Raw genomic sequence first — 17,780 nt, 5'->3', positions numbered from 1 at the left:
TCAAATGTATACTGTTTAAAATATGAGTCTAGCCTTTAAACTGAAAGGAAATGATATTTCCTCCTCATTGGAACTTTCTTTACTCATACAAAGTTATGAGATTACTTTTCCCCAGTCAGAAATGAGACCTCCTCCTTGGAATGTGGTTTGGGTTCAGTCCCTGAAGTGTCCTCCTTACGAACCATTATGCTAGGCAACAGATCGCCACCTCACGTGGGAGATGGTGATCCTACTCGCTCTGGCCTTGGCCAAGAGAGATAGCGAACTGCATGGTCTATCTTCTGATGTCTCCCACTCTAGGAGATACATACATACATACATATACCAAAGGCACTTCCCCCAATTTTGGGGGGTAGCCGACAACAACAAGAAACAAAACAAAAAAGGGGACCTCTACTCTCTACGTTCCTCCAGCCTAACCAGGAACTCAGACGAGTTCAGCTGGTACTGCTAGGGTGCCACAGCCCAACCTCCCACATTTCCACCACAGATGAAGCTTCATACTGCTGAGTCCCCTACTGCTGCTACCTCCGCGGTCATCTAAGGCACCGAAGGAAGCAGCAGGGCCTACCGGAACTGCGTCACAATCGCTCGCCATTCATTCCTATTTCTAGCACGCTCTCTTGCCTCTCTCACATCTATCCTCCTATCACCCAGAGCTTTCTTCACACCATCCATCCACCCAAACCTTGGCCTTCCTCTTGTACTTCTCCCATCAACTCTTGCATTCATCACCTTCTTTAGCAGACAGCCATTTTCCATTCTCTCAACATGGCCAAATCACCTCAACACATTCATATCCACTCTAGCCGCTAACTCATTTCTTACACCCGTTCTCACCCTCACCACTTCGTTCCTAACCCTATCTACTCGAGATACACCAGCCATACTCCTCAGACACTTCATCTCAAACACATTCAATTTCTGTCTCTCCATCACTTTCATTCCCCACAACTCCGATCCATACATCACAGTTGGTACAATCACTTTCTCATATAGAACTCTCTTTACATTCATGCCCAACCCTCTATTTTTTACTACTCCCTTAACTGCCCCCAACACTTTGCAACCTTCATTCACTCTCTGACGTACATCTGCTTCCACTCCACCATTTGCTGCAACAACAGACCCCAAGTACTTAAACTGATCCACCTCCTCAAGTAACTCTCCATTCAACATGACATTCAACCTTGCACCACCTTCCCTTCTCGTACATCTCATAACCTTACTCTTACCCACATTAACTCTCAACTTCCTTCTCTTACACACCCTTCCAAATTCTGTCACTAGTCGGTCAAGCTTCTCTTCTGTGTCTGCTACCAGTACAGTATCATCCGCAAACAACAACTGATTTACCTCCCATTCATGATCATTCTCGCCTACCAGTTTTAATCCTCGTCCAAGCACTCGAGCATTCACCTCTCACCACTCCATCAACATACAAGTTAAACAACCACGGCGACATCACACATCCCTGTCTCAGCCCCACTCTCACCGGAAACCAATCGCTCACTTCATTTCTTATTCTAACACATGCTTTACTACCTTTGTAGAAACTTTTCACTGCTTGCAACAACCTTCCACCAACTCCATATAACCTCATCACATTCCACATTGCTTCCCTATCAACTCTATCATATGCTTTCTCCAGATCCATAAACGCAACATACACCTCCTTACCTTTTGCTAAATATTTCTCGCATATCTGCCTAACTGTAAAAATCTGATTCATACAACCCCTACCTCTTCTAAAACCACCCTGTACTTCCAAGATTGCATTCTCTGTTTTATCCTTAATCCTATTAATCAGTACTCTACCATACACTTTTCCAACTACACTCAACAAACTAATACCTCTTGAATTACAACACTCATGCACATCTCCCTTACCCTTATATAGTGGTACAATACATGCACAGACCCAATCTACTGGTACCATTGACAACACAAAACACACATTAAACAATCTCACCAACCATTCAAGTACAGTCACACCCCCTTCCTTCAACATCTCAGCTTTCACACCATCCATACCAGATGATTTTCCTACTCTCGTTTCATCTAGTGCTCTCCTCACTTCCTCTATTGTAATCTCTCTCTCATTCTCATCTCCCATCACTGGCACCTCAACACCTGGAACAGCAATTATATCTGCCTCCCTATCATCCTCAACATTCAGCAAACTTTCAAAATATTCCGCCCACCTTTTCCTTGCCTCCTCTCCTTTTAACAACCTTCCATTTCCATCTTTCACTGTCTCTTCAATTCTTGCGCCGGCCTTCCTTACTCTCTTCACTTCTTTCCAAAACTTCTTCTTATTCTCTTCATATGACTGACCCAGTCCCTGACCCCACCTCAGGTCAGCTGCCCTCTTTGCCTCACGTACCTTGCGCTTTACTTCCACCTTTTGCTCTCTATATTTTTCATACTTCTCTATACTATTACTCTGCAGCCATTCTTCAAAAGCCCTCTTTTTCTCTTCCACTTTTACCTTCACTCCTTCATTCCACCATTCACTGCCCTTCCTCATGCTGCCTCCAACAACCTTCTTGCCACATACATCACTTGCAATCCCAACAAAATTTTCTTTTGCTAACTTCCACTCCTCCTCTAAATTACCAGTTTCTCTTACTCTCACCTCGTCATATGCCATTTTCAACCTTTCCTGATATTTACTTTTTACCCCCGGTTTTATTAGCTCTTCAACCCTCACTAGCTCCCTTTTACATCCACCTACTCTATTCCCCCACTCTTTTGCTACAACTAATTTTCCTTCCACCAAAAAATGATCAGACATGCCGTTAGCCATACCCCTAAACACGTGCACGTCTTTCAATCTTCCAAACATTCTTTTAGGAGATGGGGAAAAGTAATCCTTAGCCACGTCCCTTAGTTCATTGCTAAGACTCAAAATCCGGATGTGCTGGACTCTAGGTTTGGTCCATTCTGGACAGAGAGTCTTCCTTCTGTAACTGAAGATCCAGACCAACTGGTACTTTGCCTCAGTCAGGAGTCTGAGGTGTTATCTAAAGAACGGCAGCAGCTCACCCCTGTGTTTCAGCTCTGTTTGTTTGCTCAGTGAAGGTCAAGAGGAGGATCACCAGGAATACCATTTCCTCCTGGATTTTGAAAGCAATTGACTTTGCCCTTAATCCAGATCCTCCTCCTTCCAAATGACCTAGAGCTCATAACGTCAGAGGCATTGCAACGTCTCTGGTGTTCAAAAAGAACTACAGTACTGTGGGGCACAGGTACTGCAAGGGGGTGTGTGGAAGCGTCAGGTGACCTTCACCGCCCGCTACCTGCAAGACATAACCCACAGGAACATGGATACGTTCTCCATTGGTGCTGTGGTGGCTGCACAACAAGGGGTCTGAACACCTCAAGGTCCTTGCTGGACAAGCAGCAGAGGGTTTAGGGCTGAGGTTACCAGGGTTAGTCTGTGGTGAATGAGTAGAATGACTGGCGCCTTTTTTCCTTTCACTTTCTTCTCTCCTAGGGAAAACAGCACTGGTCTTCAGCACAGCTGACCTCACATCTCTGCAGGTAAAACTCATTTCACTTGTGCATCCTGATTATAGATATAATACTTTGTTGTGTCCTCAATACCTCTCTTAGAACTATTTATACAAATTTGCCTGCCACCCTGTCCCTCAAGAAGTCCTGCCAGAAAGCAAAAGTGGTTGCTCAGCCCAGGTATGTGAGTGAGCAAGGCCCACCCCTCCTGCTAACTAGCGGTTGGAGTAGTTATCCCTCACTACGAGCCATGATAATTTTGGTGAGGGATAACTACCCAATGGGGTAGTTATCCATCACTAAAATTACATGGGTTGTCTTTCAGCGTCGCCGAAATAATACCCCTATAAATAGCTGCAGGTTTCTATGCCAGGAAAAATACAAATTATTTAACAAATTTGTTATCTTTCATATATAATCTTTAAAAACATTAATATGTTTGTTTACAGGGATAAGAAACTAGAAGATACTTACTTTGATAAAGATGTCGAGAAGGCATTCTTGAGTTACAGCCAAGACATATTCTTGAAGAAAACCAAACCATCACTACTTTTGGCAACTCAAGTTGGTAATATGTACACACCATCATTGTATGGTGGTCTAGCTTCATTTATATCAAAGTAAGTACAGTACCAGATTGGTTTCTTTTTAGATGACAGAGTAGGGAATTTTTCAAGATTAGATGAAATTTTGCTTGATGATAATTTGACTGATGATTTATGTAGTCTTACAAAATCACTGAAAGTGTCCATAGAAGTTGTATTTAAGTAAAAGTAATTTTCCCTTCCGAAGTCTTTCCTAATTTCCCTGTGAGTGCTTTTACAATATCTCAGCGAGTTTTTTACTTTGAATTTTTGTTATGATGTATCAGAATGTCCTCAACTTACGAACATTCAACACAAACATTCGGAGATACAGACACAAATCCAACTGAAATCATAAATCTCAGATACTGTATCAAATGTCTGTATACTGTAATACGGTAAAGAAATACCGTACTATATAATAAAGGGATTTTGAAGAAGGAAAAATCTATTTCTGGGGAGAGACCTGTGACGGCCGGTGAAAAGGGTCCTTCTTTACACTTTTCTAATATAAATCTTCCTTCTGTTTTGGACTTGCCCACAAAGTTGATAGTGTTTTGCTCAGTGTTCTTAGCAAGTGATTGTCGTTAATTCAACATGACTGACGTTGCTACTTCACCTTTACCAATGTTAAGTACCATAGTTTGTTTTGACAGTTTATTTCAGTACCGGGCATTTGTTCTTTTTCCAGTATTGTGGATTATAGTTTTGGAAGCGGTTGGCCTGCCTCGGTATCGGCAGCCATTTTGGGTATTGTTCGCTTTGGTAGATTTTCAAGTTAATTTTGCCCATCTGGTACTCTGTCATCTAGGTTATATCACTTACGTTTTATGACCAATTTTATTATCATTATTTATTATTGGTTTTTACTATGGTATTTATTTGCTAGCAAGTCCAATTTGGACCTACGAAGAATAGCGATTTAGTCTTTGTTATTGTTTTGTACACGATTCAGGAAGGTGCTCGTTTTAGACTATATCTTTATGTTTATTTGTTACGTTGTCGTTATTCTTCGTTCTTGGTTATTACATTACTAAGAAAAAAGCAATCAATTTATTATTTTTCTTATTATAGGGTGATGTTAGTTTTTTATTAGGTAGCCTTAAGAGCGTGAGCATAGAGTGCTCGTTTTCTGTTTTACAGTTACGAGTTACCCCTTCTCTCGTTTTCTTTATTAAGCTCGAGTAAGGGAGATGGATTTCCCGTTTTCCGTTTTTATACGATCACAAGTTATTCCTGCCTCTTATTCTCCGAGTTGATGATATTACGTTTAATGATATTCACGTTTTATAGTTGTGGTTACTGTTAATATAGCTAGCACTATTAATAGTTTACGTTAGTGTATGAGTCATTAGTTGGGGTCGCTTTATGCCGACACCCTTAGCTCCGCCTTGAGTTATACTCCGCTATAATGGATACTCATTGGGTGAGAACTAGTCAGATATTTGGAGTGCAACGGTGAAATCCGGCACTCAGACTCCGGCTGCGGCCTTTTGCACACGAACCTTTGTCATGATTGATCACAATTACATTATTACGGTCCCTTTTTTCATCGAATCTCCGGCTTCACTGGAGATAACACAGACATTCAGTATTGAGGAATGTTATCGTACCGCTGAGGGTCACGATTTCACGATGACGGACCTTTGTCAGATCTCCAGTACAAACAGAGATCAATCAGACGATCAGAACCGGAGTTAACAATTTGATCAATCAATCAGACGATCAGAACCAGGGTACGAACCCTTTTTCATGAATAATCACAATTTCGTTATTACGGTCCTTTTCATCGAATCTCCGGCTTAACCGGATATCTCACAGACGATCAGCATTGAGGTTAATTAGCTTTCCTCTGTTGTTCACGTTTTCACTATGACGGACCTTTGTCACCGGGTCTCCGGTGGCAACAGAGATCACTCAGACCACGGGTGGCCAATCTTTTGTTTTAGCTGTAAAGGAAAGGATTGAACATGAATACAAAGTAAACTGTACAGTAGGGTCCCGAATTAAGCGTGTTCGAATTACACGATTCCCCTTTTCCGCAATCGCTATTTTTCAAAAATAAATTTTCTGTATCTGCGAGGCTGTTCAAAGTTCGCGAGTCAAGCACTACAAAATGTATCAAATCTATTGTCTTTTTAAGTATATTGGTAGCCCTAAATACGGTGATTTATAATAAATGTTACAAAACAATATCAACATTACATTTCATTAACATAATTTCATAATGAATAGCCTATTTAAGGATAAAATTCCACATCAACAATGAAATCAACTGTTAACTGTGCGAGTCCAGCTGACAAAATGTAAACAGAAATGTGGTTACGTTCTCGGCAATCTTTATCTTTCTCCAATCTTACGATAATTGTAATGGTAGTGTTAATGATGGTATATTTAAGCATTATTTTTGTTTAGTACAGTATATTTAAAAGCCTTATTTTTCCCTCTGGGCGTTCAAGGTTTTCACGAGTAGACTGGGTTTGTTTATCGGCAGTGAATAGCCTAAACTTCGGTAACGAGTCGTCAATATTTTGTCATATTTTAAACAGTATACATTTGATTTGCAAACATTGGTTTTGTAGAGTAGACGGTAAAATAAAATCTAGAGAGAGAGAGAGAGAGAGAGAGAGAGAGAGAGAGAGAGAGAGAGAGAGAGCTGCCACCCTCTCTCTCTCTCTCTCTCTCTCTCTCTCTCTCTCTCTCTCTCTCTCTCTCTCTCTCTCTCTCTCTCTCTCTGTAGATTTTATTTTACCGTCTACTCTACAAAACCAATGTTTGCAAATCAAATGTATACTGTTTAAAATATGACAAAATATTGACGACTCGTTACCGAAGTTTAGGCTATTCACTGCCGATAAACGATAACAAACCCTTTAATGCAAACTAACTGTATCCTTTGATATTCCTCTATATTTATCACGAATTCCTTCTATACCTCCTCAGACACTCTTATTTCAAATATCTAAATTATTCTTATCACAACTAACACCATCTAGTCATTTTCATTCCATTATATCTATTATTCCTCTGGATCTTATTCCCTTTCCTTATTCTGTTTATTCGATGGGATTCGTTTTTCCCTTTACCGTCTTTCAGAATCTATTTTTAGCCACTGGCAACCAAATCCCCCCTTCCCCCGTCTCCTACCGTCTCGCCTGCGAGTCCACCCAGCCTATCTCATCATTCCCCCCACCTTCATCCTCCCCTGTTCTAGGTCTGTAACCTTCTGCGTCATAATCTCTCTCTCTCTCTCTCTCTCTCTCTCTCTCTCTCTCTCTCTCTCTCTCTCTCTCTCGTTATACAATACTTACAAATAGATGAAGAAACCAAAATCGGTTTTCTTGAAGTGTCAATTAAATACAAAACGAAAAAATTATACCGTGTATACATCCATTTCAATCATAGCTTAAAATACGGTAACCGATTTCGTCCGCAAACCACTATTTTTTAGGAAACACCATTCTATTCCAGAAAATTTTTACTCTTTAAATGTCAATTGCGCTATAATAAAACATGTATTTATGTTGTTAAATTTCGGGTGTGTTTTAAAAATCGAGTATTGCTAACTTATTTTTGTTTTACTTTTGGCTGTGATCACATCAGCTGATGTCTAGCTTCCGCGCGAATACAATAACAAAGAATTGTTTACACCATTTCTTAACTTATTCAAACCATCTATACAGTTAATATTACATAAACACCAATGTGTTATAACCTATCATATTTATTGTTTAGTACTTTAAAACCATCCCTCTCTCTCTCTCTCTCTCTCTCTCTCTCTCTCTCTCTCACATCGAACGTTATAGCGGTAACCTAATTGTTCGGTGACTTTAAAAATAGGCCTAGTACTTTCTTCTTTTACCTTTTTTGCATATGGATCCATAATTGAGGTGGGTACAAGTTGACTTATAACTGAAGTTAGGAAAAGTATTTTGGATATGGAAAGGACAATTATCTTTCGTAACAGTTTAGAATTATCGTAAGTTATCACTCTGTCATTAGCGGCAGTTTGCTATTGTGGATTAAACGCATAAGGAAAAAAAAATTTCCAGCTTTGCTACGAATTTAGGAATTTATATGGATACGGTAAGTAAAATATTTGTAATAACATAATGTTTACTAAATGTTTGTAATATCATTAGTTATGACTTAGATCATGTGTGTTTAATGCATTCGTTTGTTTATTATGATCGAAGATGGAGCGTAAACAAATGGAAGGTTTCCGTTTCAGGCGGCATCATAAAGAAAAACATTTCATAAATGGCATTCATTTCATTTATTTGAAAGTTCTAATAAAAAATAATTAGAACATTGGTAATAACAAATTCAACATATAATCTATACTTGGTAAAATTGCTGTCAATTCAAAAACACAGATGTATAAATGCGTCTGTTTCTTCGTTGTGATCAGATATAAACGTAAAAAAAACATTGGTTGTCGTTTTCTATTGTGCTTTTTAGCGTGTTTAGGAAACGCATGATATAAAATCGCCTTTATTTTGATAATTCTGGATTTTCAATCATACAACAAGCTAGTCTATAGAGTGATGGTTTTGCTATTCACCAGTTGTATTATACAATAGATATGACAAACATTAAAATTTGTCTGTATTTTGGGTTGTGTTATAATGGGAAATATATGGTGTTTACACCTATCCTGGTTGTAATTTTAACCATTTTTCAAGTTATTAGAACTTTAAAGTATATTAAATGTTTTATTTATTTACAAAAACAATTTGATATTATAAAGAAATACAGTATAGTACAAAGAAAGTATTGGAAATGGGTAGTAAACACATTTGAATAGGCAAATTGCTGGTTGCCATGGCCGCAATGGAATTATTTCTGTTAGTTGTGTGTTTCGAAATTCGCGATTTTCCATTTACACGAGGTCATTAATCGACCAAATTCTCGCATAATTCGGGAACCTACTGTACTTACTTTAATGACACTTTGAATTTGCGATGATAATATTCATTAGCTATTCTTGAAAGTCCTAATGAAAATATATGAACATAATTAGCAATTTTAAAGAAAAGTCATTCAATTTACTATCTTTGGGGTATAGTGCGCCACTTGTAATCATGAAATGCGCCACTGTTGGCGCATGCGACATGGGTTGGCCACCCCTGACTCAGACGTTCAGAACCGGGGTTAACATTATTTTCCGATGAGGTTTATAGTTACATGTTATGTGGTTACTGGATATTAGTATTCTATTGATTCATCTGTTCACTGACCAGAGTCTCAGGGAACAGTAGATGGCCTCTCATGGCATGGTTGGTTTCGACCTGGCTTTTCATTACAAGGGGCTAGCGTTCGGTTCCAAGTACTGAGTAGAAATTTATTTCTATTTGAACACGATGTTGTATGGTTATTTATCCATATTTATACATATTTTTAATTAAATATATGCATAAATATAGAAATTATTATTAGTTATTGTTATACGGTTGATCCCAGCCTGTGAATAGGATCACTAACCAGAGTTTCAAGGAACATCCAGACATATGTCTCCTTTCTTTTACAGAAGGTCTGCCTACATGGTATGGTTCCCGGAGTCATGCACGATCTGCTACGAGGTGTCCTCCCTACTCCTGACCCATGATGTAAGTTGGTTCTAATATGTCTCCTTTTGGTATCCTTTGGCGATGATTTAATTTGATCCAGATTAATGTATACATTGCTTATTGAGGAGAACGGTCTTCTCCTTCATCACTAATCCCCTCACTTCTTTCTGGATGATGATGAATCTCTCCGGCCTGCAAGAGCGGCTCTCCGCTCTTGGGTATCAAGGTTTGGAAGGAATGCTCCATCTAGAGGACCATATCTCCTCGGAGTGTCCTCTCTAGGGTTGGACATCGACCCCATGGACGGGCAGGTAGGTGGTGATGAGTTTTGAGCCTTCAGTTTTGCAATTACCTGTGTCACCGACCTAGGACCCTCAAAGGATCCTGATGTTCATATTACCTTGCATAAAACAGTGACTGCTAAAAGCCAGGGGTAGGGTTAAAGAGCAGATACAACACATTCTAGGGCAAGCCAAGGGATATGGTGGTGAGTCGGATCCGTTCAGGAACTCGGATGACTCCCCCTATAGCCCCAGGCGTATCGAAGTAACCTCCTTCGATAAAAACAACACATAGAAATTTGCCTTACATGTCTCATATATAGATGGTACCATAACTCTGGATGGCATAGACGTCCACCCTCTGGAGGACCTAGAATTTACTCTCAGGGACTAGAATTCCCATTCAACGGATGCGTTCGATTGAAAAAGCATACCTTGGTTAGGTTAGACTAGGTACCGAAGGTAACGGTATTATTTCCTAAAGGGCAAGCCCGATCTGTCTGGACCAGGATGTTGTCGGTCTAGGGGGTACGATAATTCCAAGCTCACCCCACACAATGGGGAATACGCCATATCTACAACTGCACTCATTGTTGCCTTGCCCATTATGGATAAATGGGCAGGTCTTACTATTCAAGCTGACAAAGAAGGTTTGGCCATGCCGGCTCTTAAAGAGCCGGACGCCACCTCGGGGAGACCCTAGCCTCGATTCGATTTATCCCACTGAGACTTTGTTTCGGATATTCATGAAGAACCAATCTCTGCCCTTCCAATTCGACCTGCACGTTTGGTGGTCTGATCGGGTTAGTTGTGGGAAATACGTTCTGTCTGAGGCCTCTATCAGACAGGAATCGAGCAGGCTGATAGTTTCCTCCTGATGGGGTAAAACCCTCTTCCCTCAGGAGGAGGTGAACAAGGTTCTACAAGATGATACGAGAGCAACCCAAAATTGCAGGAAAGGCGGGGCCTCACTGCCAGAAAGAAGGTCGAAGACCAAAAGCAAGCTTTCTTCAAGAAGAAGCAGAGAGTTGCCCTCTACAAAACGAGGCGGGGTCACTGCCATCAATAGTCAGTTACCCACTCGACATCACAGTCTTCCTCTGATTCGACGCCTATGCATCCGGATCCCCCCTCATCAGGTGGGATACCTCACTGATTCCCCAGGTACACAGCCCAACCCCGTTTGGATGCCCTCGACTGCATACAGCCTTAGCTCCGAACCCTCAGGTTCCTTTCGTGGACACCAGAGAGGAAGATACAGGAGTAGAAGACAGTTCCGCCATCAAGGCGGACCTAGGAAAAAGGGGGCTCGGGGAAGGAAAGGACCTAGGTTCACTCCCTCACAACGAGGTGGTCCCAGTAGGGAAGAGACTTTACCACTTTCAAGACCATTGGACCTTCGGTCCATGGGCTCATAGCATAATCTCTAAAGGTTTGAGGTGGAAATGGCCACAAGGTCCTCCTCCTCCACCAGTGACCTTCTCCCAGAAATCCACTCCCATCCTGAAAGAGTACACCACAGAGTTACTCAAGAAGAAAGCAATCAAACGGGACCGATCACCGAAGTTCCAAGGCCGCCTGTTCATAATTCCGAAGAAAGGCTTGTTGGCATTGAGAGTGGACCGGGACTTGTCAAAGCTAAACTCTTACATTCTCTGCGACAAGTTCCGGATGTTGACTATCTCTCAGGTACGGACCTTACCCGTGGGGCTGTCACCACCTCTGTCGTTCTTACCGACGACTATTATCATGTGCCTATAGCTCGAAACTTCTCTTCTTATCGGGTTTCCGCCTAAGCAGGAAAGCCTTGGCGTTCAAGACATGCCCTTCAGCCTCAACATTGATCTCAGGATATTCACGAAACTGGGAGAGACAGTGTTAGAACAACTCAGGAACCAAGAGATACAGATCATGGCTTATCTGGACGGTTGGCTCATTTGGTCCCGGTCGGCCATAGAAGGCAACAGAGCTACGAAGGAAGTACTTCGATTTCTCGACAACCTGTGATTTCGGGTCAATCTCCAAAAGTCTCGCCTGCAACCATCAGGCCACTTAGAATGGTTAGACATTCAGTGGGACCTTTCGAAGCACACGTTGTCTCTCCCTTCCAAAAAGGTAAGAGGAATAGCTTCCAAGATCAAGAATTTTCTCAAACACAAACAGATGTCCAGAAGAACCTTAGAAAGTATCATCGGCCTTCTCCAATTCACTTCAATAACAAAAATTCAAAGACATCAATCGAGTTTGGAGAAAGAGAGCTACAGTACCTTTAAGAGACAAGGTCTCGAAGATCCCCTCTGTCTTGAAAATGAGACTACGCCCATGGTCCGAACTGGAGAACCTCTCCAAATCGGTTCCTCTACAATTCCCACCTCCACAAGAGACATTCCATACAGCCGTGCCTCTAAGTGGACACAATGTAATTTGCAATAACTTGATAGCTGTAGCTGGAAATCGCAGGCATGGGAGTCAAATTAGGCATACCCTTGGCATGGGAGTCAAATTAGGCATACCCTTGGCATGGGAGTCAAATTAGGCATACCCTTGGCATGGGAGTCAAATTAGGCATACCCTTGGCATGGGAGTCAAATTAGGCATACCCTTGGCCAAAATTTAACAAAATTCGACTTACAAACAGTTTCTTGGAACCTATTAAGTTTGTAAAATGAGGACCTTCTTTGGTTGTATTTTGTGCTAAAGCTATTACTATCTATTCTACAGGCATGATACAAAGTTTTATAACCTTTTAAGAATTACCTAAATTAGGTTCAAAAACTTGAAAAAAAAAATTTGTGATACTTCCAATAGAACCATCAACCAAAAACACCCAAACATTAACTGTAGTAAAGTTTTACCAGAATCAAATGAAACTATGAATTTGAGCAATAACAGTATGGTATTACAACAATACCAAATTCTTATTTCCATGTCCATATAATCAGCTTATAACACTGGTACTCTCCTTTCATACAGAAAGTTTTCTAAGAATTTATATTTTATATACAAGAGGAGTGTAATTATTCATTACAATGCTACCTAAGGCTAAAAGAGAATTGAGCTATTGATGCTAGATATGAATATTTGTTAATAGATGTATGAGTTAGTGAAGAGATGGAATCAAATAGCAAGAGAATAGTTAACAGTAGTTGATTAAATTTTCTTTGGGAACTAATGTCTTAATTCAAAATTATTAGCATATAAAGGCTGAAAGTATAGACTCATGTTAGTAAAGCTAGTTAGATAATTTGATGATTAATTTGGTTTCATTTGTGATGCCTTTTATGGTTCTTTTTCAGTCATGACATAACTTGTAGAATAGGTATAATTTAAAATACGCGTTTTGCATTATTACGGTTCAAGTTGAGTTGTTCCGGCACAAATACAAACCATCCGCTATTTATAGGGGTATTACTTTCGGCGTAGGTAAAAGACGAGCCATGATGATTTTAGTGAGGGATACCTACCCCATCCCCTAGTTAGCGGGTGAGGGTGGGGTAGACTAGCTACTCCTCTCACTCACACCTCTCGGCTGAGTAACCACTTTACAGTGTACTTAATGGCTTGGTAGAGGACGGACATGCTGCCTTTCTCTCCCGCAAAGACTTGCCTTGAGTGTTAAACAGTTAATTCTGTTTATTTTATTCTTTTATTTATTTGTGTTTATATATACAGTACCGTATTTCCCGTGTCATAAGACGCACCTTTTTTTTTTTCCAGAAAATGCCCCCAAAAATCCCCCTGCATATTAACACTAAGAAAATATTGTATAGGGAAGTTTAACAATCCTTAAACACCCAACTAATGACATACAAGCAGTCATATGTAATAAATAAATTTACATTTAAATTGCACTTCGTTTAATGTAGTACAGTAGCAAGTTACAGTATTTGTTTTGGTAATCAAGTGATGACTCGCTAATCCCCTTCTACAAGGAAACATGCCAACTAGTGGTCTCCTAGCAGACGACGCTATGACTTACATACTTTACTTACTTTGATGGCTGCTTTTCCGGTCCCATACAGCAGGGGAACCCCACTCTCTACAGGACCTCCACTGTTGTTTTACCTTGTTCGTTCAAAGTATTTAATGTTTCATATCGCCTATTGTTCATTTACTGTTAAATCGTCACTGTTGTATACTGTTGAAATAAGAAAGTCTTCAGTTTCCTCTTGAAAGCCTTAATGTCTTGAATCATTCGAATGTTTCGTGGGAGCTTATTATATAGTCTCTGGGCCGCATATTTAAAGGCTCTGGAGCCTAAAGTAGACATAAATCTAGGTTCCAACAGTTTGAAGCCATCTGTAACTATTCTCGTGTCTAAACGATTTATTGGCTGCACAATATGTAGCAATTCTCTTAAGTATTTTGAACGACCGGTTCTGATAACTTGGTGGGTTATTGCACATATTTTGAATTGTTGGAATTTATTTTAATTTCAACCTTATTTATATTTAATAAACAAAACAATTATTCAACAACCAAAACAACTTACATCAAATAGTAGACCTACTAATAAAACTTTGTGATATTGCCCTACATTACCCTTTTCCCTAGACATGTCCTAAGATACAGAATAATACAGATCACTTATCACAAAGGTAGACGTTGACGTGTTCCAAAATTGTCGTTGTCTTGGAGTTGGAATGTTTAGTTTTGTTCGCAGTTAAATTTCTAAGAAGATGCCGGCCTTTCCACTGAGTACTTTTTATTGGAGCTGTTCGCCGTGGCTGTGGTAACCTCGGAGGTTATTTACTTCTTACCTTTGACAGGTACATATTACGCACGTGCGAACCTAAGGCCTATTAGGCAATTACTAATTTAAGTAATTTAATTCATAAGTTTAATTTTATTATTCATTTTACTTATCATTAAGGCTAATAGTTACTATACTAAGTAGCATTAAGTTATTTACTTTTAATTTATTAAGAAAAATAGGTAAAGCTTCGAGTCAAGCTAACGACCGAACGGCTATTCCCCACAGTCAGACAAATATCAATCCTTTCCAATTGAATTAATTGATTTAACATTAACTGTAATCCTTATAAGGAAACAGTTTTGCTTTCCATTGCTTTTGCAACTCGTACCTCTAATTTATTTTTGGTTTTTAACAGAATTCAATTCTCGCTTTAATCGGCAGCCAGTGTAAATCAATTAGTATAGGGGTGATCTTTTCTCTAGGTGGGACACCTTTTATCAGTCTTGCTCCTCTGTTTATTATGTTTTGTAATTTTTTAAGTTGCACTTTTGGTAAATTGTAATAGATAAAGTTGCAGTAGTCACTCCTGGTAATAACACACTTTATCACAAGTTTCTTTACAGAATTTTCGTCCGGGTACTTTTTTATAAACGCAATATTTCTTAGATGATAACCAGCAGTTTTTATTACATTATTTATTTGGGCATTTAGAGACAGGTTACAGTCAAGAAATACGCCTAGATCTCGAACTTTACCAGATATCGGCACAGAGTCATTATTAATGTTCATTTGAATATCACCTAAGTTTCTCACGTTGTTTCTCTTGCCCACCACCATGAATTCAGTTTTGTTCTCATTTAATTTTAGTTGTTTAAATGTCATCCATTCTCTAACACTATCAAGGATTAAGTTTAGAGTTAAAGTAGTGTCATGTATATCATTTATGGAGAAGTAAAATTGTGTGTCATCTGCAAATACTGTAGTTTGAACTTCATGCCATGCCTTTGTAGCATTTTCGATAGACCAATAGTATAGATACAGAATAAGATTGGGCCAAGTACACTCCCCTGGGGTACCCCTCTGTTTAAGGGTTCATATGATGAATAAGAGTTTCCAATTTGTACACCTTAATTTTTGGGCTCAGCCATGTCGTCCTGATGGAAGGTTCCTTTAGGTAGCCAGGAGTTAGAATTCTGGAAACCTGTGGTTAATTCTCTGAGAGTTTCACTGTAGCCAAATATCCCTTAGAAAGCTACCTAAAGGAACCTTCCATCAGAACGACATGGCTATATCACCCAAAAATAGATTTTTCGCTTTGCTCAAAATCCGTTTTCTACCAGCTAAGTAGTCTTTTAGGTATTCGAAGGCTTGATTTTAAACGCCCATGGACTGTAGATCATTTAGTAGCAGTTCATGCACAACTCTATCAAAAGCAGCTTTGAGATTGAGCAGTATTAAGATTCCACATTTATTTTCATCCATCATTTCTAGCATATTTATAACAGAGCAGATGGCTGTCTCCATAGAGTATAGTTTTCTGTAAACAGATTAGTTGTCAGGCAAAGCTTCTATTACTTCTAAGTGGCTGGCTAGTTGTTCAAGAATTACATATTCAAGCACTTTTGAGACAAAGGATAGATTTGAAATAGGTCTATATGAGCTTAATTCCTGGTAGTCCAGTGCATTTTTCAGAACTGGTGTGACTATAGCCATTTTCTCAGATTTAGGAAACTTACATTCATCAATACTTGCATTTGCTATTCTCATTATTATTTTGGCTAGACTAGAAAAGTCTCTCTCCAATTACTTCAGATATTGGCATAGGATTGATCGCGCAGTTTGTTTTCTTTGCTCTCTTGATAATTCTGGTGATGTCATCTTGTGTTATGTTGTTAAATCGTATTAATTTTGTCGGTGTGCCTGGTGTATCATTAATCTGATGTTGAGTATTTACAAATGACATGGTTATATTTTCAATCTTGTTTTTAAAGAATACGAGAAAATTATTTGCTAGTTCATGGTCACTCTATCCATCAGGTAGCTTCTTTTCTTTTACATTTCTCATTATACCATTCAGGAGACGATATAACTTATTTATGTCTGTTGCTGCTTCAAGGATATTTCTCTTATAGTATTCACTTTTTTTTCTTCTTAGTAGGTAGTTATATTGACACGCAGCAGTTTTGTATTCTACCCAAGTGCTTTCAGTTTTTAACCTATTCCACTTTCTTTCTTTACGTCTTTTTTCCCTCTTATTTTGACCAAAGTCTCTCCATCAAATCAAGGAGATTGGTCTTTTACGGTTATAGTCTTTTCCATCAGTGGGAACATGGTATCATATTCACTTTTACTCACTTTATTATAAGTGGTCATAAGACAGTTAGCACACTTAGTTCCTAACAGACGGTTATCATGATCACAGGGAATGTTGATAGCCTCATTTATTTACTCTGTAACTTCTTCAATAAATACGGTAGGAGAAAAATTTGATTTAAGTCTAATGTTTATTTTCTTTACTAATGCATGTTCCTGTAGAGGTAGACTAAACGTAATAAGTTTGTGTACTGGGGAGATAGTACATTTCTCTTTGATTTTTATATCAGATACAATATTATTCATTTCATCACTTAGAACTAAGTCTAGCGTATGCCCAGTTAAAATAGTTGTACAGTCGACATTATTCACTAGTCGATATGATTCTAGTAACTCACTAAATGCCAAATTGTCAGGATTTGATGCGCCAGATAACTCATTCATTTTTCTTCATGAAAATCACCTCAATGAGAGCAACAAATTCTTCAAAAAAGATACCAGTGTTTGTTCTAGGAGGTTTGTAGATTATTACTAAGGATATTCTTCTATATTTTGGCATAAATTTTATTTCGATATATTCAAAGCTTGTTGCACTAATTCTTTTCACCCTTTTGATATTTGAGTAACTTTTATGAGTAAAGAGTCCAACACCCCCACCAGACCTACCTTCTCTCGGTATGTGAAAGAAGGCATGCTTGGGGGGCGTCATTTCAGTGATCTTTGCCTTGTCCAAGTTATTTAACCATGTTTCAGATAATGCTAGCATATCTAAATATTTCTTGTTTATCAATTCTCAAATTTGAACAGTCTTATTACATAC

General features: G+C 39.1%; 1 protein-coding gene across 2 annotated transcripts in view; it reads left to right on the top strand.

The window, feature by feature from the left end:
• Positions 1-17,780, top strand: part of Hmgs (hydroxymethylglutaryl-CoA synthase) — a 254,176-nt gene that overhangs the window by 148,218 nt on the left and 88,178 nt on the right. For both annotated transcript variants that reach the window (XM_068380076.1, XM_068380077.1), the window contains exon 8: positions 3,966-4,136. In XM_068380076.1, coding sequence (XP_068236177.1) covers positions 3,966-4,136 — 171 coding nt within the window. The remainder of the gene's footprint in view (positions 1-3,965; positions 4,137-17,780) is intronic.

This window comes from Palaemon carinicauda, chromosome 9 (genome assembly GCF_036898095.1).
Source record: "Palaemon carinicauda isolate YSFRI2023 chromosome 9, ASM3689809v2, whole genome shotgun sequence".
Taxonomy (NCBI): Eukaryota; Metazoa; Arthropoda; class Malacostraca; order Decapoda; family Palaemonidae; genus Palaemon; species Palaemon carinicauda.
The sequence above is the reverse complement of the archived record's forward strand: the minus strand, read 5'-3'. Positions and strand labels throughout refer to the sequence as shown.